General features: G+C 41.0%; 1 protein-coding gene and 1 pseudogene across 2 annotated transcripts; one reads left to right on the top strand and one right to left on the bottom strand.

Moving 5' to 3' along the window:
* The first annotated feature begins 1,694 nt into the window (after positions 1–1,694).
* Positions 1,695–21,467, top strand: LOC117752975 (melanopsin-A-like). 2 transcript variants are annotated; one of them, XM_034570732.1, is made up of 11 exons: positions 1,695–1,919; positions 8,832–8,968; positions 9,109–9,242; positions 11,891–12,094; positions 13,928–14,099; positions 14,510–14,671; positions 15,461–15,568; positions 16,274–16,442; positions 16,646–16,837; positions 18,934–18,999; positions 21,169–21,467. In XM_034570732.1, the coding sequence occupies exons 1-11, from the start codon at positions 1,797–1,799 to the stop codon at positions 21,367–21,369; spliced, it is 1,668 nt and encodes a 555-aa protein (XP_034426623.1). In that variant the 5' UTR covers positions 1,695–1,796; the 3' UTR covers positions 21,370–21,467. The 2 variants fall into 2 exon arrangements, with proteins under 2 accessions (XP_034426623.1, XP_034426624.1); XM_034570733.1 differs by lacking the exon at positions 18,934–18,999 and having other exon boundaries at positions 1,723–1,919.
* Positions 21,468–24,022: 2,555 nt separating this feature from the next.
* On the bottom strand, positions 24,023–25,621 carry LOC117752981 (annotated as a pseudogene).
* Between the last annotated feature and the right edge of the window lie 470 nt (positions 25,622–26,091).

The raw sequence follows: 26,091 nt of genomic DNA, 5'->3' as shown, positions 1-26,091 counted from the left end.
ATAAGCAATAAAACATCTTAAAATTCAACCTGTTTCTGTTTTAATCCATCTATCCTTCAGGAAGATTACTCAAAACCTACCGAATTGATTTCCATGAAATTTTGTGGAGGGGTGGGGCCCGACTCAATGAAGAAACCATTACATTTTGGAGTGGATCCAGATAACCAGGCTGCTCCAGGATTTTCTTTTTTCACTTTCTTTAAACTGGCGAGAAAGGACATTAGTCTTGGCAGAGGTATGAACTCTCTGAGCATCCTTCTATCTGCAGCAGGCAGCTGTTTTCAGTGAAAAATCTCTACCTGCCCACAAGCAAGATACTTTACTCAAGAGAGAGTTAGACACCAAACAAAGAGGTGAAAGGAGTGGGTGTAAGCTGCACTTACTTTAATCTGGTGCACACAAACTAGTAGAGTACAAGTGGGGCACATACCTCTGCCAAGGCCGAACAGTCCCCTGATGAAACAATTCAAAATCACTAGATCCATATTTTGATTTGGATCTGCACCAAATTTCACACACTCATAAATATCAGTCCCCTAAACCTAGTTTATGTTTTCATAAATGGAAAAGAATACAGAAAGCAATGATGCTTGCTCCAAAGTCTGACACAGAATTCTGTTAAAGATGCACAATGTGTCTCCATCTCCTCCAATTATCCTGAAATGAAGCCAAAATATCCAGTATATGAAAGCGGCCATCTTGCACAAGTGTGATAAGAGCTAAAATGACAGGAACCTTCTTTTAGAAGCCCACTTCCCATCTGCTAACTTGGACAATAACAAAGTTACCATCACCCACAGATATCATGGACATGACTACGAGAAGACGACTGGTTGAAGAACGCCAGAACTTCCCTTCAAGTCTTCCTGTTTCTATTAATACCTCCCTCCATTCTTTCGTCTATATTCTTACCTTCTCACTGACCTTTTGTCCCCCCCCCTGTAGGATTCAAAAACTGCATACACACACACTCACACTGCACAATCCGTTGACCAAATCAACCCCCACAAATAAAAAAACCTTTAATTCTTCCATTATCTATTCATTCCTCCCATCTTTCTTCAGTCATTGCAGAGCAGAATATTCTCCTGGGATCTTGACCCTTCCCTGCAGATGCACTGATCCGAAGCTTCTCTATGCACTGATAAAGCACTGCAGTTGTCCGAGTCAGCTCTGTGCAACACAATAGATATCGATGTTGTGTTTCATTGTGTAAATACAGAGGAAGCGAGAACTGAAAATGGGGGTTTCCGCTAATTCCAAGAAGACAAAAAAAAAGAGAGAATGGATAATACTTTGTTGTGTAGGTTCATGGATAATAGAGGCAACCTTACCCATGGGTGAACCCTTCTTATGAGGACCCTTCTTTGCTATGCAGTCTTATTAATGTTTGACTGTCTGCAGAGGAGACAACTTTAGGAAGGGAACCCAGAAGAAGTCATGCACACTTGGCACTGATATGGGCACAAGCACTGCTCCATTGGTTTTCTAAAAGAAAAATTGGTCTTTTTTATCAATGCATTTCAGAAAGAGAGACCTACTGACACTCAGAGGCATCCCCAGAGCAGGGATTGGACGAGACAGGAGAGAGAGAGAAAGCGAGAAAGCCCTCCCTTCCCTCCCATCCATAGCTGCTATTCAACCAGTTGTCCCTTACAGAGTGGGGTGTGAGTGCAGGGAGGCGGTAGCAACTGGCCACTTGGACTCCTCCACCACCTCACACAGACTCAACACCTCTCACGTTCACCTCTCGCGCACCGGACCCCCTTTTTTCCAGCAACCACCGTGGACTGGTGATGGATTCTAGGCTGCTGATTGGACCGGGGATCCCCACATCGGACCCGACCACCCGGGCACCCTGGAACATCAGCTCCATCAGTCCGCAGCGGCTCGTGGAGCTGTCCCCAGTCGCCACAACTGTGAGTATATTGCCCTCGTTCTTCCTCCTCTTCTTTTGCATTGTTGTTGTTGTTTGGTTTATTGTGGAGGCTGGGAGAAATGCCCCTCACCGGAGCGTGTCTGTGCGCCGCAGCGATGCGTAAACGCGGGAGGATCCGGGTCCAGAGGTGCCAACTCGCCACATCTGGCAAAAAAAGGAGAATGAACTACGGCTCTTTGCTTTTGTTTTTCGTACCCTCGCCACATCATTTAATAAAACCTGAACAGTACAGTACGAGGGAGGTGTGGAGGAGATCTTAACTCCATGAATGAATGAGTCACAGCAGCATCCCCTGCGCTCCGTTCATTCAGCACCGAATCGATCCTCTGGTGTTTCCCTCAGAGCGTGTTCATTTATAAAATGCTCCTAAAACACACATGTTTTGGGTGATGATGCGCAACTGTGTCAGTCATGTATTTTCTTCTCATTTTTGCTCCTAATTATCGTTTTTAATGACTCCACGTAATTCATCCCCTGTTAGTCTTCCTGCAACATTTCAGAGGACTTTCGAGTGTTGCACCAAACGGCGTTGATTCCAATGTTATCCCACTTTCTGGCTCCTGGGAAGTCTAAGATGTGTGTTCACCTGCAAAATGTTTTCATGACCAAGTGTCATGGATGAATCAGACTTCATCTCTCTCCCTCTTTGTCTGAGAGTGGGATTCGTTTACGCACAGCCTCCAGGGGAAATTCTTTTGTACAGATGTGTGGCGATAAATCCACCTCTGCACTGCCAGTAAAGGAAAAAGTGAAAAATATAAACAGGCTGCTTTAAATTCGCCCCCAGGAGTCCAGGGAGACACAGTGTGCATGCTATGAGAGAGTAACAGCTGTTTTAAAGGCACACTGAGAAACACATGGGTTAACCGCTAAATGGCAAATGTAGTTCAACAAGTGTGAATGGTTGAGTTTGGATGCTGACTTTGAAGTGCAGACCTCCAGGCTTCAGTCTCTCAAGCTTTTGTGGTCTGGACTCTATGGTGGGAGTGCAGGGAAAGCTGATACTGAAGCGGTTTCCCTGAGGGCAGCTTCTGCTGAGACAGATGGGATCTTCTACTGCAGAACGAGCATGGTTTTCATTTACAAACTTTCCAGGTTTTCTGTATTTCACTCCCGAGCACTTGTTTCCCTCCACTGTCTCACTTAATCCTCGATCTCATCTACAATCCTTCGTAAATTATAAAAAATGTGGGTCCAATTTGTGAATACATTAGTGTAGGTGTGTACGTGTGAACACACATTTGTGCAGGGGAGCATCTGTGGAATACAAATCATGTTTCTGTGATTGCTTGTGTAATTTTGTGTGTATTTAAGGACATATCAATAAGTAATACAATGCAAGACAGAGACTGTGTGTGTGTGTGTGTGTGTGTGTGTGTGTGTGTGTGTGTGTGTGTGTGTGTGTGTGTGTGTGTGTGTCCTGTTCTCTGACTGATTAGAGTGTGTTAGCGGATAAAGAAATGAGTTGGCCTCTGAAATTGCAGATAGTCTTTTGCTTGCCGGCTCAGACTGTTAACTACTTGCTAGTGTGGCAGATTCAGCGGGCGGATGTTCAGTTCAGTGCCTGATGGTGTCTGTCTACTGAAGCAGCAACTTACCACAGAGGCGGTTTTGAGTAACTCCTGTGGCAGGTGTTTAACTCTCTGTTTGGGACACATTTTGTCACCACAGGATAGTGTCAAAATAGACTTTAGAATATAGAGGTGGACGATGTGTCTCCTCTTCCACTTGTCCTTCCCACCATTATCTATACCATTTATCCTTTGTGGGTTGCGGGGGAGCTTGAGCTGATCCCCGCTGACTTTGGGGCGACAGGCCCACGATCCACAAATGAAGACAAAATTTCCTTCGTACGAACTCTGCCATCTTGCACATTTAGATAAAAAAATGAGCTATGAATCATGATATTTCACCCTGTTTTTATAGCATCAAATAACTATTCAAAAACCAAACTTATTGGAAAATTTACATTTGAAGTAACATCAGTGTGCTAAAACAACCCATCTTTGAGGAAAAACATGTATTTGGCGTAAACTAACATTTTATTTTGGTCCATGATGCATCTGCTAGCATGGAGGAGACAGGGTTTATGACCTATATTGCTGCCAGCCACCAGGTGGCAATCGAGATGCTTTGGGGAGCAGGCATGTCGTCCATCTTTATGGTGGTGACTCCTGAGTGAAAACCACATGAGTACTCATCGGTCTGAAGGTGGCTGCTTGTGTGATCACATCCCAGGATGCTCCACTTGACATTGGCATTCTGTGACAGAACATGATCAAAGTTAAGTCAATTAAGTCCTAAAACAGTACAACAGTACGTTTTAAGGACACAAGGTCTTAATTGTGCAAGCCATAAAAAAAAAAGTATTATTGGAATGTACCCCGTTATGTTATTTGGGTTTTGAAATTATGAATTATAACTGTCATTGACCAACTGTATTTGACATCATAATTTAAATAAACAATAAGTCATTATCACTTTATCATTAAGAGACGGTTCAACTGAGACACAATATATTTTAAGTCAGGGATCATACATAATAGAATTTATATTTCATGACTGTATTAAAGGGCAACGAGCCATGAAATGAGACATAGAACAGAAATATCTTTGTCAGAGGTGTCTGGTCAAACTGCCTGTGTGGTTGCTAGACATTCGTGGACACCTGCGAACCTGCCAACTAGAATAGATCTGGTACTGAAATATCATCTACAGCCCTTTACTGCAACTGCTCAGTCACTGAGTCACAGTGAGTCTCATGAAGCAACTCGATATTTCAGTGGCTACTGATTCAGATAAAAGACCTGTTTATAATGAAAATACACTTCTCTACTGTAAATAAACCATTGCACTGATATTTAATGATGGTGTCACCACATGTACTTTTCAAGGATGTTGCAGACTCGTTTAATATGTTGCCTATAAACAAAGGCTCTTACACCTAGAATGGCACTCAGTGGAGCACGTACCTCGGCCAAGGCCCAACCCTGTCCCCGTCCCCTTAAATTCAATCAAGCTGCACATTTATATCAATTCTTTAATTTTGTCAGATTTTTTTCATCGAGATCCAGAATTACTCACACGAAAATTGGTGAAAATGTCTAAAATGCATTACGTTCCACTGCACTACACATTGAGGAGAGTTCCACGCTGCTCACAGTATCTCTCCTTCCACCTTGCCGTGGGATCGCCAGTAATCTGGCACAGGGCTGCTCAAGCCGGGAGACAGACGAGATGAGAGGAAGCAGGAGGAGGGAAAGGAGTCATCGAGAGATTTAAGGAACAGACGTGAAGGAGGGAATAAACAGGGATCAGGGTTGAGTTATTGTAAGACAGAGATCCAGCAGGGAGAGAAAAGAGAAACACGACTGGAGGAGAAATGAATCAAAGGAGGGAGGAAGACCCTGAGTTTGATCCACCACCATCACCGATGACAGCGTCCGACTGGACCTACGTGCGTTTACATTCCACACACATTCCCCTCTTTTAGCAAAACATCCCCACGACCTTTTCACTCATTTGCTTACATAACCACTCCATCACTTCTCACTGTACTATTGAAATAACCTCCTCTCACTGACGGGAGCTTGTGACTCCGCAGGAATCAAGTAGGACTGCTGAGACAGATGTCAGACATGTATGCAGGGAAAAGCAGACACAGAGAGAGACGCATGCACACTTTGGATGTGAACGCCAAGATTAATGAAAGTATATGTGTGTCATCTAGTTGTGCACTGGGACGGCGGCCAAGGAAGATTGAGCATGTGAGCATTGAGCTTGTTTGGTGGACATTGTGAGGACCAGGTTGAGTTTTAAATCTTTGGAGGACGTTGTGGGAGAGTGAGGATTTGTTTGTTGGTCCTTTCTGACACATATTTAAAGGGCTGAGTGAGGATTAAGGCTTAGTTATAAGGTTATGGGTTAGGGTAAGGTTTGGCATTGAGTTATGCGTTAGGGTAAGAGGCTGGGGATTGCATTCTGTCAACGAGTGTCCTCTCAAAGGCTGAAGTATAAGAGATGTGTGTGGGTGTCTTATTAAGCACTGATGTTTGAAAGAAACACAGTAAGAGACAAAAGGAAAGATTGAATGCAGAGGAGTGTGTCAGGATTTCTGACACGAATCCTCCAGAGTCGTTCTGAGGTGCAGCAGCTTCTTAGACACACAATGATGTTGTTAAGTGAACGTGTTTCCTTGACACAAAAAATCTTTTCCTATCGATTCAGAAGGAATAACCTTGTCTTATTTTGGATGTATGACTCTTTAATGGTTTTTAAGGAACGTGTCCTTAAAGCCTCACCAGTACATTTTGCGGTCACAAGGGGGAAATGCACACTCATATCAACACACTGTGTATCCTCAATGGATTTAAAAACATTTGCAAAGACCATTCCCATTTAAAACCTGCATTGTTGATATCCATACGAGGTTACCTCCTCTTAAGTCTTTTCTCCACCTCCTTTGTCAGCCCACTGCTCAATATGAGTAGTGACACCTGGATGCTCACACTGGAGCTTACGACAAACACAATGAGTCCCTTATTTATATAAACATTGCTTTATAGCACAACTTGTGGCCAAAAACTCCACAACGTGCCTTAGAGTACTTGGGACATAGCAACTTTGGGGTGCTGCAAAGTATTTTATTTTGTGCTACTTTATACCTCTATTCCACATACATATATATTTTCATTGCAATGTTTTTGCAAAATAGTTTACAGTATATCAGTTGGCAGCTATGATGAGTCATGAATCTCCACAGATGTTTATGCCTTCACGTTTGACTTCAGCAACACTGGACAAGCTGCAGTATTAAAACACTGCAATTAATTATTAGTTCAGTTCAGTTCAATTTTATTTATATAGCTCCAATTCTCAACATATATTCTCTTGATGCACTTTATATTGCAAGGTCGAGACCTTACAATATAATAGAGAGACCGGGAGCATAACTGATATATTTAAAACACTGTCAGACTGGTTGTTATAATGGAAATATTAAAAGTGATACTTATATACGCAATAATATTATTAATAATAACAGCAGCACCAATAATAATAGTCGTAGAGATAATAATACTGATGATTAATCACAGAGTAATAATAACAGTTGACAAGTAGTGTCAGATCTGGATCCTGCAGCTCTGCATTCAGAGGAGAGAGAAAACACAAAGTTAGTCTCATGTAGTGATATGATATAAATACATGGAAGGGAGGGAGGGGGGGGGGGGCAGAGACATAGAAAGAAGTGCTCAGTGCATGATGGGAGTTCCCCCAGCCATCTTGGCCTATACCTCCTGAACCCAAACTGGGAGCTGGTTCCATTGGAGAGGACCCTGATAGCTCAATGCTCTATTTTTTATTCTACTCTGAGGCGGTTCTCAGACATGCACAGAACTCTGCATAATACAAATATCACAGGATGAAAATGAGGTGTCAAATACGTAGAAGACGCCGACAAAGACGTCAACAAAGACAACGAGATTCGAGAGCTTTTGGTGATATGGGCTGACGAGATGTGATTCCTGCAGCAGAATTTACATGTCATGTCCAGGCTCCTGCATGCTAGACCCAGACGCCACCAATTGCTTGAATGTGCCGGAAATGTACCTGTTGTGAAAGACAAAGTCCAGAGAAAGTCTGAACCAATTTGTCCTGACATTTTCTGATGTTCCTGTCTGAAAACAGCAAGAAACCATAAGTGATCCTCCACTTTGGGGGCAAATTGATCTATTAGGATAATTAAGAAAAATACTCTGAGCTCTTTAGGATGTACTTGCACAAGGGAAAGGATGTAGCCTATTCATAACTTAGCAATTTTCCACCATGACATTTTGTCAACTCTCTGTGAGTGAAGAATATAAATCAATCTTCAACCTCTGCTTTATGGTGTAACTCTCATTTTACTGTTCTATTAAGTAAGACTTTTCAAGACCTTGTCAGTGACAGATACTGTGAGGCAGTGAAAGCTGTATCAGGGACTTTGTAGACGTTCTTTGTTGCTGACAGAGGTCGATAGATGTTGATCTCTTGATGACCTTCAAAAAAAGAAAGGGAAGGGAGCATAAAGAATGAATAGAGTGTTTATCTTCTCTCAGCTCTTTAAATAGGATGAGCTGTGCAGAGTGAGTACTGAACACCGGAAGTCACCTATAATCTTCAAATTCAACTTCAAATCAAATATTGTCTTCCTGATTGTTCAACTGAAAATCAGTAGATCATCAGATTATTAGTTATACATTGTGTATTTATGGTGTGAAAAGAAATATTCAGGGTGGCCTCCAGAAGAAGTGGATTTTCTCTCATTCCAAGGCTTTAATCTAATACTTGCGGACAGTACTTGTACTTACTTACAGTAAGTACAACCTTCAGATGTTCTGAAATGGGAGAATAGAAAAGTTTAAATATAAATACTTGAACGCAAAAGCTTAAACTACAGATGTGTAATTAAAAAGGAAAATTAAATAATAGCCTGTATGATGGAAAAGTATTATTAAGATATAAATTATACTCATTATCCTTTGGCCTTTTACATTTGGTATTCATCATTTTAATTTAGACATTTGATATGTAAATGAGGTGTTGTGGCTTTGTTCATTATTTCAATATCCAGTTCCTTTTCTCCCTTTATGGTTTAAATAGAATTTAACTGTCTGTTGATTATCATGAATACTGAAAGAGTAATCATTTATTTGCCACTTTCTTTTTCAATTTTCCATTTGTCCATTTAATTTTCATCCCAACCATAACCAATGACTTTTCCAATATCATTCAGGGTCCAAGTGATCAAATGACTATGGGATCTGTAGTATTTTTCTTTTGGATTAAACTGTTATCAATTCCTGACTTTCCTTGCTTTATGATTAATTGATCTTTGTTTTACTTTTGCTAGGGCTCCATAGTTCCAAGCCACGTGTTTCCGACGGTCGACGTCCCAAACCATGCTCACTACACCATTGGTGTTGTCATCATGGCTGTGGGCATCACAGGCATGCTGGGAAACTTCCTGGTCATATATGCTTTCTGCAGGTACTGTGGTTTTTAGGCTTTAGTATCCTTCAGGAGACTTTTTCTAAAGGTAACAATAGTTCATGAACAATAATGACACTATTTCAACAGCTGTGTGTGTGTGTGTGTGTGTGTGTTTGCGTGTGTGCGCGCATGTGCAGGAGCCGGAGCTTGCGGACACCGTCCAACATCTTTATCATTAACCTGGCAGTCACAGACTTCCTCATGTGTTTCACCCAGACGCCCATCTTCTTCCTCACCAGCATGCACAAGCGATGGATCTTTGGGAAGAAAGGTAACACGTCCACGTCCCCACTGTGACATTTAAGCTTCATTACATACAATTTTACACTTGTGTTTTAGGAGCACATGCTGCACATCTAATCTAATGCACCATCCTAAAGAGAGAGTCATGATAGTTCATACACTCACATGTGCCTGCACACACAGATGTGATTAACATTTATGCACGCACACTTTGAATTCTACTGGCACCTGAATAGCTGCCCTTCCCTTTTGAGTGTGACCTGCAGTTCAATTAAGATTCTGCACACACACACACACACACGTTTGCACTTCTGTCTTAGTGAGGACACTCATCGGCATAATGTATTCCTTAGGCCCTTACCCTAACCATCCAAACTTAATTTCTAACCCTAACCCGTATCCTAACCCCAACCTAAACCTAATTCTAACCCTAACCCTAAAACCAAGTCTTGTCCCTCAAACAGCCCTTTGAAGAAGTGAGGACCGGCCAAAATGTTCTCACTTTCAAAAAATGTCCTTTTTGGATTTCTTTCTTTTCTTTTAAAAAAGAGAGAGAGAGAGATGTACATTATAAAAGAGGTCAAAGATACATGAGATAAATGGAAATCACGAAGCAAAAGCCAACTCAGACTTTCCTTTTATTTGTGTGTATACATCATAATTTTCAGAATTCATAAAAGTCGTAACTCCCCTGCACTCTTTAATGACGGGTTTTATTTTAGCAGCGGGGATGTCAATAGTAAGCTGGAGAGAACTTCCTGTGAAATGTTTGGAAAGAAATTCGGTGCCGAAAAAAAACAAACAAACAGAGCATTCTGAAATTTGATGTGTTATTCCACAGCACAAATACAACCTGTAGTAGTTCAGGAGGTGGAGGCCATGGAAAACATTAAATAGCTCTTTTGGTAATGCCCAATGATATCGAAGCACACAACTGTAATGAAGAATGTTTTTTTTTTCAAGAGCGTGGTCTTTCAGTTTGAGAGCAGGATTTAATGCTAATGCTTTCACTCAAAACCATGTGCTCACACTCAAAAAGCCCCTGCTTGTGCTTAGATTTACTCTCCTTGTGCTAACCTGAGCAGGATAACTTAAGTTTTACTCACTAAAATGCACAATAAAATGCATAACTACATCAACTGTACCAAAACTGTGCCGCATGTACGTCATGATTTATTCCCTAAGTTGATTCTGTTTTTATTGATTCCACCTCGGCCAAACGTAAAAGTAATATCTTTAGTGTCTTTTTTTCCAACTTTTTGCACTTACGCTCAGGTTTTTAATGCACAGATAGAAAACTTGAATTAAACCAGGTGAACAGAAACACAATTCATCCCAGGACTTCATGAAGCAACCTTTCCATGTCTGATATGGTTCACATGTACTCACGATCTCGACCTGACCACGATGCATTGAACTTGCCTGTCACTAAAAAAAAAATGCCCCAGGGCTTCACATTATTGTTCTTCATCTCCAGAGAACATCTGCTGTTCCTTGGGAGCCAATCTGGACTTGATTAGTTTTGGTAACTTTTAAAAGAGGCTGCCAAACACACACACACACACACGCACTCAGGACGACACACACACACAAAGTCATTGTGATGAATATTTAATTGCCTGAGTGGTGTTTGTTTGAGTTTCTTCACACAGGCGACACACTTAAAATTTTGTCTTGTGCTTGGATGTGATGACTTACCACTGTTGCTCGATGATGTGTGACAGGTCGATGGTAATCATACACTCAGGGGCCCGAGGCACAACGGCACATGAAGTGAAGATTGAATGTTTGCATTTAGACAGTGTGTCTGTGTCAGATTTTTCATACATTATGGATACATTTACCATAATAATAGACTCTATCGAGAACAGCACCGAAAAGAGCCATGTTAGAAGTCACTCTGAATCAAAACCTTGCCCAGCACGTAATTGCGTCATTACTATATGTTCAATATGCATTCAATATTTAATAGACATGAATACTGCATGCTGTTTGTGGATTCCACACTTTTCCCATCCTACCTCCTGTTAACACACATATTTTTTTGCGATCTATCATCCATCAATCTATTACTTTTTTTATATATATTTCATTTGAAGCCGCAACTCATACTTCCCCTTGGTCTCCTTTCCCTCATTAATTACTTCATTTCCATTCCATTCCCTCCTATTAATTATTCCACCTTTTCCGTTTCCTCTGTCTTTCTCCCTTTTGGCTACTCTCTCCTATTTATTACCTTCCCACCCTCCCAACATGTTTAAGATCCCATTTTTTCTTATTCTTTTTCCTCACCTACTCCCTTTTTCTTTTTCAATTCAAATGGTCTTTGCTAGTAAGTCACTGTGTGCCAAAGCCAAGAATACAAAAAAAGCCTGATTTTGTTTTCAATCATAGAAATTCAACTCTGAGATGACAATAATTCTAGATATCTTGACATCTACCATGTCAACATGCCAATCTAATGCTAGCGGGTTAGCCTCCAAATACAGGTGATGGCAACAGGAAGCCACAAGTGCAAAAAACGACATTAGATGAAAACTCTGAGGCATCATTAAGTGTCAACAGGATTCTTCTCATGGGAACTAAAATAGAGCAGGTGTAAATTATAATCCGATAATCGGTGTTGCATTGGCTTCAATTTCACACCACACTGCTTCTTCCTTCCTCCTTCTACAGGTTGTGAGTTGTATGCCTTCTGCGGAGCGCTGTTTGGTATCTGCAGTATGATGACTCTGATGGTGATTGCGCTGGACCGGTATGTGGTGATCACCAGGCCTCTGGCCTCTCTGGGGGTGATGTCTCGCAGGAAAGCCCTTAGCATCTTGGCTGTTGCCTGGGTCTACTCCATGGGCTGGAGCCTCCCCCCCTTCTTTGGCTGGAGTGAGTACAATTACACTCAGACACCTGGAAACCAAGTCTTTATTGATTAGTGTGAAGCCTCTGAGAGATTTCATTTGTTCAGCTCTGTCATACTTCTCTCACTGTTTTTATTTGTGTCACCCTCTCAAATTCCTGCTGAAAGGTGTACTACTATCGATGTCACTTTGCCCTTTCTCAACATGCCAAATACATTTAATATAAAATCAGCTAACATAACTCAGATCACCTCATGCTTACATGTAGCTGACATTATAGCAGCCTTGCAGCCTTTGAAGAGGTTATTGAGTCTAACTCCCATACAAGCTTTTCAGGTTTCCCGTGTAGTGTGTACTCCCAAAAGGGAATTACCTGATTGGTTGAAACTCAGTAACAGGAACTCCTCATTGTCAAAGACTCAGACTCTTGTTTGGACAGGATTTAAATTATGGAGGGACCAATGAGTGCAGCAAAACACTGTCAGTATTTGAAACTGGGGAGAAAATTCCCATGCACATGAAAGTGTCAACTGCATAAAAGTTCATCACTGAATGGCAGCTTGTAGAAAGAGAATAGTAAATGAGCCAAGTACAGAGCCCTGGGGCACTCCAAAGGCAATTCGGAATCAAATCAATTTAAATCTGACCCCAAGAGGCCAAACTCACTGTACAAAAATAGGCACAATTACAAATAAATATAAATGTATACATTTATGAGTGTATTCCTTGCATGTGTTTTGTACGTTATTTTCAAAATGTGTGGATTACTATGATTTCCTTGTGAACATTGTTCAGCCATTGGGAAGGCCATGTCTCTGTATTTTATTAAAATAATATAATAACTGTATGCTAATATATTATATAAATATAGTCATATCCTTGTGCATAGTCAAGTTAATCTTAGGTTTTCAGTTTGTCCATATTCACAAGTTTAGAAGGTTGAACATATTGAATAGTGTATTCAATCACAAAGTACATATACCTGCAGGGTTAGGGTTAGTGTTATACCAGCAGCCCTTGTCGAAATTCATCCACCCTGCATCTGCTCTGCTTGAGTGGCTGTTTTCCACTAGCAATTCCCGCGGGGTTCAGGGCTGCTACCTCCACAACAACTTAACACAACATGCAATAAAAGTGACATATGGCTTCCTTCCGTGTCTGGAAAAGGGAGAAATAACACTGTTTTTGTTTTTTTCAAACCCTGCTGCTATATGATATTTCAAAAATCATTACGTTTGTATATGTATGGCTTGTTGTCTTCTATAATGTTAAAGTGAAGACAGTGTATTGTTTTGTGTTTTCATATGTGTGAGATGTGGTGTGCATACCAAACACTATGAGTGATGATTTCCAAAGCAGAAACAACCAGAGAGAGCGCCAGCCACTTCCTCAGATGGATTTTGCACTTTGCCACTTAGGTCCCATTTATTAAAGCCCAAGCTTGACTGGTGGTATTACGTATTCTAGAATACTGCATGAATTTGAATAACATCCTTTTTTGTCAAACAAGTATCTGTAGGTACTTTAGGGACCTCAGAATAGCTTTACCAAGACTATAAACTTCAAAATGCGTCATCCAAGTTATTTACAGGGGATTATGTCTGGGACTACTTTCTTCAAGCTTAACCTTTGTACTGTCGATGAAGTACTATGTGCAGTTCAGCTCTGTCAGGTCATTCTAAGGAGACTCTACTATTGGAGGACAGCTGTTAAGACAGATGGGTCCATATTAAAAATGAAAACATTTCAATGTCTTTCAGATGGTGATAAACAGGACATAGTAAAATGAAGAAACAGACATAAAAAATAAGAATTCACAAACTTCACAGCGTACTTAAGTACATTTGTTCTTTCACAGGTGCCTATGTCCCGGAGGGTCTGATGACGTCCTGCTCCTGGGACTACATGACGTTCACCCCTTCTGTCCGCTCCTACACGATGCTGCTCTTCACCTTCGTCTTCTTCATCCCTCTCTCCATCATCATCTTCTGCTACTGCTGCATCTTCAGGGCCATCCGACACACAACACGGTCAGTACCAGAACGCACACCCGCTGCTTATGTAAGGTCATGCTCCTATACGACTTATGTGTTGAGCCTTGAAATGCTCTCCCACATGGCGTGATGAAGACATAGGTGAGTGAGACATTGGTTTGTGTGAGTCGATACTGATGTCTTGTTGATTAACGATGTGTCTGGCCTTTTTTATTGATTTCAACGGATGTGTCTTTCCACCTGAACACAAATACTGCCTTGTGAGGTGATGCTGGCAATGTGCACTAGGGGATGATAAAAATTGTATGTAATACTAAATCAAAGAACTCAATTTTAAAAATGAATAGTAAACAGTAATTAATAATAAACTACTTTTTAGGGAAAATATATCAATGGCAAAATTAATTTAAAAGTACAATTCATATTGTCATGTCTGTGTTTGATAGAGCGATAGAAAAGATCAACTGTGTGGGAAACAGAGACTCAGTGAAGAGGTTCAACAAGATGAAGACTGAATGGAAGATGGCGAAGATTGCGCTCATCGTCATCCTGCTGTTTGTCATCTCCTGGGCCCCTTACTCCTGTGTGGCCCTCACTGCATTCGCTGGGTAGGTGTGTATGTGTGTGTGTGGTCTTAATTTTATTATAAAGTAGTGCTGATACTCAAGGGTTATAAGCTGCAGGAAGGAACGACCTGCGATTCCTCTCCTCCGGACACGGATCAGCTCCCAGTGATAGACTGATCCACCCTAAGTCTCTGAAGGAGAGGTGTCACAGGTCGTTCCTTCCTGCACCAGAAAGACAATCAACCATGCAATGTTCAATTCTGTCTGTTCAAGCCAGTGGCTTATGTGCAATCCATTTCACTGTATGTATTCTCACACCGTATATAGTAGTTTTGATTCCATTTGTGTTTTTTATGTTTTTACATTTCCTTACATTTGTCTGTATTGCATGTTTACTTTATTTATTCACCAATGTCTATTTTGACTTAGTAATGACTGTCTTTTGGAAGCAGAGTTTTGGAGTCAGGACATAATTTGTAAACCAGTGAAAAGTCATTTTTAATTGATAGGATCGTTGGTACATTTTTAACAATTTTATCGACTGTCTTCACACCCACACATCTTATTGAGCGTCTGACATTTTACACATTTTACAAGTCTTAATTTGACTGTGTTCCTGTATGTGCACATGTTATGGGATCTTTAGAGAAAAACACAAACCCAATGTTGAATGTGTGCATGACTGTGCATTCCACTCCTTCTCTGGTAATCTCGCACAAGGCAACACACCCACCGCTGCCCTCGTCACATGAATATGTTTCATTTCCTCCTCTCATTTTTCTTCCTCTCATCAACCTCCGTCCCTGCTCCGCTCTCCCTTCTCTCTCTCAGGTACGCTGACATGTTGACTCCCTACATGAACTCTGTTCCTGCTGTGATCGCCAAAGCATCTGCCATCCACAACCCCATTATATACGCTATTACACATCCAAAATACAGGTAGGACGCTCCCACGCACACACGTGTTGAGTTTCATTTCACAGGCTGTTACTGGAGATTCAAACATGCTCACTGTAATTTAAATCCAAGTTCCCTTTATTTTCCATAACCATAATAAAGTAGGGTATTGCCAATGCCATAAACACCAATCAATTACTTTACTATACTACACAGTACTTTTGAGTGTGAAGATGACATAAAGAAAATAAACGAGATGTATGAACAAGAAACAATGAGACATTAACATTGACATGGGATAAAATGTTGATTGTGGAAAAAAAGAAAAAAGCTTTTATATAAATCAAAAACAGGAGGCGGATATTGAAGAAGCTCAGTAAAGTTTTATTTGTTGATCCTCTGTTTTCCCACAGGGTTGATACATGCTCTGACATTTTATTTTTTTGTGTGAGTTTGTGTTGAATTCTTGGTGTTGCTGTTCCCATATAAGTTGCTGGCAGAGCTGATGGTTTTCTCTGGGTTCATCACAAGGTCAGAGTGTGGTGCTCAGTTTCCACGCTTTCTGATGAGCAGTCACGCTTATTGTGGTTCTTGTGGACAGTTTGCATCTGTGCTTACAGAATTGAATTACTCTTTTTTGGATTCTACTTAAAAGTCGAAATTTGGCTTATTTAGCTCCACTATCGTCTAATTGATGTGATCATCGGTGTGAATTCTTCCCCCACTCTCGGCCTCTCCCTCTGCCAGGTCAGCTCTCAGCAGGTACATCCCCTACCTGGGGGCGTTGCTTTGCCTTCCTGGCAGGGACCGTCTAAGCAGCAGCTTCCAGTCCACCCGCCGCTCAACCCTGACCAGCCAATCAGAGGGCAAAGCTCCCAGCAAGGCCCGCCACTCCTCCCAGTCCGAGAGCGAATCAGTGAGTGTCCCTCATATCTAATATGGTATGTGTCTGTCTTACACTTCCCATGACAAATGATTTGAAATCCGAGTTGCTGATTGCAGTGTGTGTGTGTGTGTGTGTGTGTGTGTGTGTGTGTGTGTGTGTGTGTGTGTGTGTGTGTGTGTGTGTGTGTGTGTGTGTGTGTGTGTGATTTCTTTTCTGTGTGTGTGTTGTCTCAGGCCCATTTCTCAGACACAGAGGAAGACTGCTCCTCTCGGACGACGGTCACTCGTCAGTTGTCCGCTGATGTCAAACAGGTGCGCCATGCGAGCCAGAGGTTGAAGGTGAGAGGTCACAGCGCAGGAGAGTTTGAGAGAACGGCCGCCCACAACCCCACCGACCCAGCCATATGTCACCTCTCACAGATCACTGTGAGTATAGATTCCTGGCTTATGCAAACATTCACATATAAATCTTTGAGATAGACTTGTATTAAACTGAAGCTTTGTCAGAAAGTCATACATTTGTAACCTAAATGCTCTTTGTGTCGTCAGACTGAGAATTAAGGCTCAGAGTAAATTTTCTCACCATAGTTTTCTTATGTTTTTGATGGTGGTGGGGGGGGGTGTTCTGCTTCTGTTTTGTCATTACGTCAAGGCCAATCTAAATTAAGTCAGTCATCGGGTCAGGTTCTGACACTAAGACACAATTCCTGTCGGGTTTGGGTTGGGCCTGTTTAGTTTGTCTTCGGGCTTGACCATGTTCGGACAGAGAAATGTATCCCGAGCTGCACTCAAGACACCACCTATAATTCCATCTTCCTATTCATTTACACCTTGACCTGAGGAGCTGGTCCTCCTGAGGAGCTGGTCCTCCAGCCATTCATTACTCAAAGTCTTAGTCATGCTCCCTCCCTCATAGCAACTTCGAGTGGCTGCTTTTTCTGCAGTTTAGGCAGCTTTTTAGCTTTATTGCCGGTATGCAATAAACTCTAGGATTGGTTGGTCTTAGCCGAGTCTTAAATGCAGCCTCTAAAGGATGCAGGCCCAGAGTGTTTTCCTTGTTGCGTTCCAGGCAAATCAAATGACCCAAAATGTTTGACTTGAATGATCACCTTTGTCTTCACTGGATATAATAAATTATAGTCTTGTTAAAACAGTGACTGATAAACAGGGAAAGTGCTGCAGGCTACACCATGTGAGGATTCTTGAAACCTCAACTGCAATTTTCAACATGGTTTGTGTGGACGGCGATTCCTATAAAAAGCATCAAGATGTTAAGCCAAGGAAAAGTCAGAGGTCACCTTATTTGGAGCATCCAATACAGTATATGGAGCATTTCCGTCTCTCTGTAATCATCTTATTTCACATTCCACATGTACGCACATATGCAGACACACACATACAAGCGCATTGCCACGCAGGCCAGGTTCATTGAGGACTCCATTACAGAGGGTCCAAAAACTAATCCAGTAATCTGGGAGTTTCGGACTTAATCCACAGATTGCATGGAATGAACCAACGTTCAATGTGCTGCACTTGTTGGCAGACAAAGACGGCAGATTCTCTAGAAGTCTCTGACCTCCATCTGCTTCCATCTCTTTACAGAGCAGAGGATATATTTATAATACACTTTTATCTGTAATCACAGTTTACCTCCTTGTATTCATGCAAACAATATCACTTTGATCCAGAAATTACACAAAATGTACTTTTACTTATGTATTTTCCACTGTGATTAGTTTACCTTTTACTTCACTATAAAGTTTCAATCCATTTGGTATTGATTTCGACAGATTTTCTGTGTTTTTAAGACAAAAAATATATTTTACTTTTCAGCTGAAGCTCATTTTTGAACCTCTATGTTATGTCTGAGGAACTTATAATTTATTGTACATTTAGATTTAAAGAAACTGTTTGACATTTTGGAAAACACTCATCTTCATCTGCGGAGAGTTAGATGAGAGGATCGATACCAGACTCAGATATGCTAAACATGAAGCTACAGCCAGCAGCTTTAGGTAGCGCTTATCATAAAGACCCGGAACAAGGGGAAAAAGTTAAATCGGTGGATTGTTTTACTTTTTGAACAAAGTGTAGATGTACCCACAGTGGCAGATCTAGAATTTTTGTAATCAGGGGCCATAAAGGGCCCCCCCCCCCCCCCCGTGCCCTGCCTCTGGATCCGCCTCTGGATCCGCCCCTGTCATCCACTATTTCCACTGTTTTTGCTAAGTCAAGCTATTAGTGTCTTGGCTCCTTCTTAATGTTTACCAGATAGATCTAAGAGCAATATTGATCTTCTCATGTGACTCTCAACGAACCAACTGACACTGAAACTGTCTTCCGAAACGATGGGAAAACAACATGAAATGCTTTTCAAGAGAGGTATTCCTTTGTCCATGATCACATCCCAATTTGAATCACTCTTTATTTAGTAAGCGTGTGACCTAAAGGCCCGAATACAACAAAACCTCTTTTGAGAACGGCCAACACTAAATGACTGTGTTTATGTGCGTACTGTTCAGACAGAGCCTGAGGACATCTCCATGTCGGACATCAGTCTGCAGCCAACCAGTCATCTGCCTGCTACTGTAAGAGTCCACCAATGTCTGCCTCCTGCTCTGTGCAGTAGATGTAGAATTTTATACATCAAGGAAATTGACAAATCCCATGAAAAAATTAAAGCAACAGCAAATATTCACTACTCACAAAAGTATTACCCTTAAAAAAATCTGATTTATTTTATACATCTATGCTGTGACAAAAATAATTGTATATAATATAATGTAATTGTATATAATATAATGTAATAGAATATAATAGAATGTGTGTATTTAAATAGGATAATTTGATATGTGACTAATAAAATATATAATTATAACATACAAAGGATCTCATTAAAACCAGATTGTCTCTGGTTAGCAAATTGCGTTGTCATATGTGGCAATAGTACTCTTATGTATTAACTTTAAATTAAGTCTTTGTGTTTTAGAAAATTAAGAAATGTAATTATCCTGACAGATTAATGAGGTGGCTTCTTTTTTTCACTCAGTCAGAGTCAATCTGAACCGTACAGTCGTCTTATATGTTTCATTGGTATAAATTATTTTAGTTTTTTGTCATTTCAAGGGATTTGTCAGCAATAAGGAAGAGGAATTACTGCTGCAGCTTTATTCTTTGTCTTATTATTTTCCACCTTTCTTGCTCAGATGTTGTATTCACAAAGAGGCATGTCACCCATTCACCTTGCTGATTCTACTACAAATAAACATGGGGCGGGATAGTACAGCTGATAAATCAGTTTTTAAAGTACGTGTGAAGTACTTTGAAATGGTTGGCATGTCTCTTCAGTACTTCCATTTTTCCCGTGTTCATTCAGGTTGATCCAATCAGCAGTGTTTTTCATCCTGACCTGTTTCATTATTGTGCTGCTGCTCTGACATCAATATTAATCAAACCAGGAAATCAAAAGCTTAGCAGCTTCGACCTGACATCCTCCGCTCTTACTTTCACATCCAATCCTGCTTCTGCGACCATGTGATTGTGATAGCTCCTCTGGAATAATCCAACATCAATACACTAGTGTGGAGGGATCGACGCGACAACTTCCTCATGACAAAAGCCCCACGTACTGACAGTTTTAGAGAAAAGGAAATTGTTCTAATTATCAAGTTCATATAAGCCTCCATTAAAAGAAAGTCTTACTTTCTCAACAAATTTGTCAATTCGATGTTGCTTCTGAAAATTGCCAAAATCCAGATTTTCTTTATTTAACATTTCTCTACATGGTCCGTTTTGATGTGTGTGCATTAAACTAAGACATCAAGGATATCAGGTTTTATAACTTGAGGCTTTTTATATAGTTCTTTATGTCATTATTCTTTCTTTTTTATTCATTTCTGTGATTACTGAGTGTGGCAGGCTGACTGTTTCCACCTCTGCACAGTCATTATGCTAAGATGAGGTAATCAGCAGCTAACTGTGCCTTCATGGACAGATATGAGGGCGGTATTGATTCTCTCATGAGGCTCTCGGCAAGAATACACAATATAATCCTTTAACATAAAGAAAGGCCCCAAACTAAAAAATAAGAGGATGAATAAGAAAAAATACCCCTGCCAAGGCCTAACAGTCCCCTTAAATGATATCATGCTGCACCAAATTGCACACACAAGTATTATTAAGTAATATTCTCTGGAAAATCAATAATGTAAAAAAATATGCGCAAACTTGCAGTGTTAAAGAAAGTGATTCCTGAATCCAAACCCTGATCCAAATCCATTGAAATTTAATGGGTTCTTCCCTGACCCACAAAGTTTAATGGTTAGCCGTTTTTGCGTAATTTCGCTTTTCAAAAAAAATGGACAAGGATTAAAATAACCTTCTTGTTAAGATTAAATATAAAAGAATTATCCTATAAAAAAACCATATATACGCTATAAACTATAATATTTTGCTCCTCTAGTGCGGAGCTTATCCTCCTGAGGGTGGAGGTGGATGAGCGGTTGAGCTGAGTAATAGAGTCTCACTCCATCAAGAGAACTGTGGAAAGGTTATTCATCAATCCAACCAGTCAATGCCTTTGATCGGCTGCATCTATTTCATGTCCTGCGCTGCACTGAGCCGACTCACTGCTAAACTTGATAAAACTTCATTCTCTCCCTCAGCCTCCTCACGTCAAACCTCCAACCATCCACTCATGTGTCGAGTCTCAGTAACAGTACCTGAACACCTCTCTCTCTCTCCCTCTGCCTGCACAGCTGGATAACGTGATGGCGGCGTCGGGGCCAAGGAATCCCTGTAAAACAACATCATCGGTCATCGTCACCTCTATATCCAGCCCGTCTATACTGCACAGTCCCCCAGGTTTTCATGGCAACCACAAACTGAACAAAACGTACAGCCCGGCCGTCAATGAGACCCTTGACGTAGCCCGACTGGAGACGACAGTATTGCAATGAACAGTTGGACAAAAGTGCAATGGGAGTGTGTAATTGAGTGTGTGCGAGTGTTTGTGAAACAGTATTTCCCCATCATGGGACTTTTTCTGCTGTTTTTGCTAGTTATGGCATAAAACCAGAGCATGTTCTCTTAAATTTTTTTTGCAATGTGAGCGTGAACGCCCTGTTAATGTAAATATGTGGGTTCGTATTTGCATAGATTTATGTGTTTTGTTTTTTTCCGACATATCATGATGGTTGAAGATGGTTTATTTCTGAGCTGGAGGCAACAAGTTAGCCTTAATGAACACTATGGGAAAGTTTCATCTCTAGGGATGGGTTTTATTTAGATTTTTCTTTTTATGGATGAGTTGAAGAAACAAAATTATACAAGACACTGTCCAACATTTTCTCTTGAAAGTAAAATATAAGTCTTCGTTATCTTCCCATAGATTAACAGAATGTTTTTTGAGGACAACTGGACACATCAGAAATTCTGAAATCCTTTTACCCAGCGCTTTTGGGCCATTTTTTAAAAACATATTTGAATATGCAACTAACAATGCAGACAGATACTTTTCTTTAAGGAACTGAATATTTGTGGAATAGCCCAGTGAAAATAATTGTGGACAAATTAACAGTTGATAGATCGTGTTATTCAGGCATCCCACTCATGTAGATTGTCTTTCTTATGTATATATTTGTTGAAAAATTCTTCTCGGAAATCTGCGGAAAAGCTCAGATTGATGGATGTTTATTTCAGGGGGTGATACACTTGCGTATAAATGCAAAAATTGGAAAATTCACCTTCCGAATCAGAAGTCAGACCACAGACAGGATTAAATTAAATCTTGAATGGACCACAGAGAGTTGATACATCTGCAAAGACCCAACAGTCCCCTTATGACACCACATTTCAATTCACTACATCCAGATTTGTATTTGGATCTGTACTAAATTTCACACACTCATAAATATCAGTAATGTGTCAAGATCCATGAACTATTCTCTTAGGAATCAACAAAATGTTGCAACGCGCCCTACCTCGCAATGTAAAAAGGAAGTTTGAAAAAATCCTGGATTTGCCCCTTGGGTCATGTCACACCCCTTCACAAAATGTTATGTGAATCAGTTGAGTAGTTTTTATGTGATCGTGCTAACAAACAAATGTATGTGACTCAGTCTCTCTGCCCCCTAGTGGTCAAACAACCCACCTAACGCCACTTTAATGTGAGATGTGCCACTTCCTAAACCGGTTAATCCGACCCACATACATTCAACAGGTCACGGGAGGATACATATCATTTTCCCTGCGGCTCTTCAGCAGTGATTTTTCCAGTCCTGCATGGTGACACAGACTTCCACAGATCAGGTCACAAATGTGTCACAACACCACATTCCATCAAGCCACTACTGCGTGAGCATGAGTGTGTTAGGGTGAGTGTGTGTGTCCGCACCAGAGAACTGGACTCAGTACTGTAACTACACATTTCTCTTGATGCCATATAACATCTACCATTAGATACAAAGGAGACAGTGTGTGAAATGACTTCACTGTATTTTTATGATGTATTCAAAAGGTGTGTTTCAGGGCTCTTATCACAGATCTCATCGCTCACAGTTGTACAGAAACACTTCACACATCGTGTTTGCAAAGCTTTTCTTTTCTCCACTTCTGGGCACTGCACCTCCCTTCGAGGCTCCTTGAATTGCTGCATCATTGACTATGATTGTAACAACCGTTCACACGTGGAAACAAATCTGACACACACGGACATATTTGTGTTTGTCAAATGACAATTTAATCAAAGATATTATAAATCTTAGTAAGTGTTTCTACTGTTGCTCATTTGTCCTCCAGTCTCCATCAGTGAATGTAAAAATGTGGGCATTATGAAAAAACAATTAATATATGTATATGTATACAGTATATATATGAAATGTAAATTCTGCTTTAATGAAGTGATGGTTTCATGATGATTTTGTTTTCTTTGTACAAAATGTTTTGTGTTTTTATTTATTTTTCTAAATAAAAAGGTTAAAATCTGAACGACTGGTTGTTTCTCCGTCAAAAAGGTTTTGCCTCGAACTCAGACTGTCGTCTTGCTCCTCTCACACATAAAGTATAGTCACAGGCAGACATTGATTCATGAGCGCTGCGGACCCATTATGATGGTGATTGCTGCTCCTAATGCAGCATCTGTTCATCAGTGTCAGCTGACCGGTCCTTTCATAAATCACTGGCTCAGTTTCCTGAATGGATAAGATCCCTCCAGACTCGATCAGCACAGCAGATAACAGCTGCAATGTCCTGATGTCAGATACATGTCATCTGTCACATGTTGTATGTGATGGGCAATAACCCTACATGCTCTTTGGCTTTGGAAAGGCCTCCCTGCGGAACAGTGGCGCCCTGCAGAGGTGAGAAGTGGAACTCAACCAGAGAGAGTAAAGTGGGTGGGAGAGTAATCTGTCATTACACATTAACATCTGCATTTTCTCTCACTCTCAGATTCAACGTTGCTTTGGTGACTAGTTAGGGCCCGAGCACCTCCGGTGGGAGGCCCTATTGTATTTCGAAGGATTTGTATTTCCCTTTTGGGGCTTTTTCAGGGCCTAGACATGCTCAAATTGTTACCACAGTTTGCAGGGAATTAAGACGTGAACGTTGTTGTGTAATTACAGGGCAGTTATCTAATCTGTCATAATTCAATATTCACTTTCATGATGTGGTGTGAATGTACAATTCAAAGAAGTATAAAGATGTTATAATATCAAATCCAACCCACCAGACACAGTGGTGGTCCAGACGCTTGACGCAGGATCCACAGGTTCAACAGTGTCCGGCCCGCAGGGGTTGCATTGTTTTGCACACAGAGCATCTGCTCCACTTTTCTGTCAGGGCAGGAGGAGAGGAGGAGGAGGCCGCTGATTGGATGGATCCATTAAGATGTGTAGAGTCCTTGTTAACCTCCTCACTCTGGCTGTGATAGGAGGTGGTGTGAAACCCTGGGCCTCTCTTGGTGTGAATGAGAGATCCGATGGTGAGGATCATCCCAGCAGTCACAGTGCACAGCTGCAGATGGCTGACGTCCCCACGCGGTAGAATCTCTGTGATGAAGAGGTAATACATGTAGGCCAGAGAGAACAGTGCCAGAGTAAGGAAGAAGAGGGTGCGTCTCCTCTTGCGGTGCGTGGCGTAGTAGTACCAGAGGACCAGGCTGGGCAGAGCTGTCAGGATGATGATGCCCAGCAGGTGGTGCAGCGCTGCGGCCCGGAGCAGCAGAGGCAGCAGCACCAGGGCCGGGATCATGGAGATCTCCAGGTTGTCAATCAGGGCCCCGAGAACAGGAGAGTGACATCCGCTGTGAGGGGGTTTGTGTCTCAGCCACCTGCAGCGCACACATTCAGGCAGAGTTACAAACACTTGAAAATAAAAAAACTTAATTAGGAATGATGCCAATACACTTTCATTGATCAAACTAATAAGATGATATGAGGAAAAATCACCTGTTGTTTTCTTATTAGAAGGGTTAGACCCTGTAATTTTAATATTGTGCTTTGGTGTGATGTCACACGTGTTTGGTTTTAAATAAACTGTAAAAAGATAAATAAATGGATAAAATAAAATGAATTTATGATTAAATACATTGCAACATGAAGTCATGAAGTCTCAGAAGGATCTGGGGCCCTGGGACATTTCTTCACTCGGCCTGAAGTTTATTGTACTAAAGCAGGGATTCCAAAACCTTTGAGTCCTTGATGCCCAAAATAACCGAGTCAGAGATATGTGACCCCCATTATCCCAAAGGATATTTTAGCTGAGCTTGTTTACAAAAAATCTCCCATGTGCAATGTTTCCTGTGGTGCTGTAAACTGACCTGCTGCAACTGATGCTGTCACTCATCTGTCATAATCACCATGCATGGTTATTTACATGGTTTTATTCTAACAAGTACTTTTTTTAGCTTTTGGAACAATTATGGCTAAAATATGATATTGAGAATTGCATCTAAATTGTATTTGATGTCTGTAAATCACCTTGTGACCCTTTTGTGTCTCATTAAAGGTCCTACTTCTTCTAACCTGTTAAAGGCCTCGTCCAGATCTTCACAGTCACAGCAGCATCCGTACTGGTAGATATCACACTCGCAGCAGCACATGGGATCATCTGACTCCGGAGGCTTTAACTTCTCCCATTTCATTATGGCTTCCTGAAGTTCACAGGGCAACTTTGTTCTCTGGAGCGATGCACAAATGAACTACACCATTAAAACAAACTATTATATTAGTGCAGGGAACATATCTATGGAAATGTACTGACAGAATCTATAACACAAACACACACACACGATCTATAACTTTGAAAAAAGCACATATATACATATACATCAACATATATATAGGAGCAATTATCGTAATTATAGAGGGTTTACTTTACATCTGAATTGGCAGCAATATTTCATCTATCTTACTGTCTATAATGATATAAAACCACTTATCAATTAAAAGCAACTAATTAGGGCCCGAGCACCGAACGGTGGGAGGCCCTATTGATCGCTCTCTCCACTAACCGCTTCAAAATGCCTGTGCTCGGGCCGTTAGTGCTACAACGTAGCCCTAGTTCTTATTATTTCCCAAAGTAGGTTGTGTTCACATATGTTCACAGAGCAAGCATAGTAATTCCACAGGAAAAAAAAGAGGAGGCAGGTTTTCTTGTTTTCATTCAATAATAATATATAT

Source organism: Hippoglossus hippoglossus, chromosome 19 (genome assembly GCF_009819705.1).
Source record: "Hippoglossus hippoglossus isolate fHipHip1 chromosome 19, fHipHip1.pri, whole genome shotgun sequence".
Taxonomy (NCBI): domain Eukaryota; kingdom Metazoa; phylum Chordata; class Actinopteri; order Pleuronectiformes; family Pleuronectidae; genus Hippoglossus; species Hippoglossus hippoglossus.
This window is presented reverse-complemented; position numbering and strand designations above follow the sequence as displayed.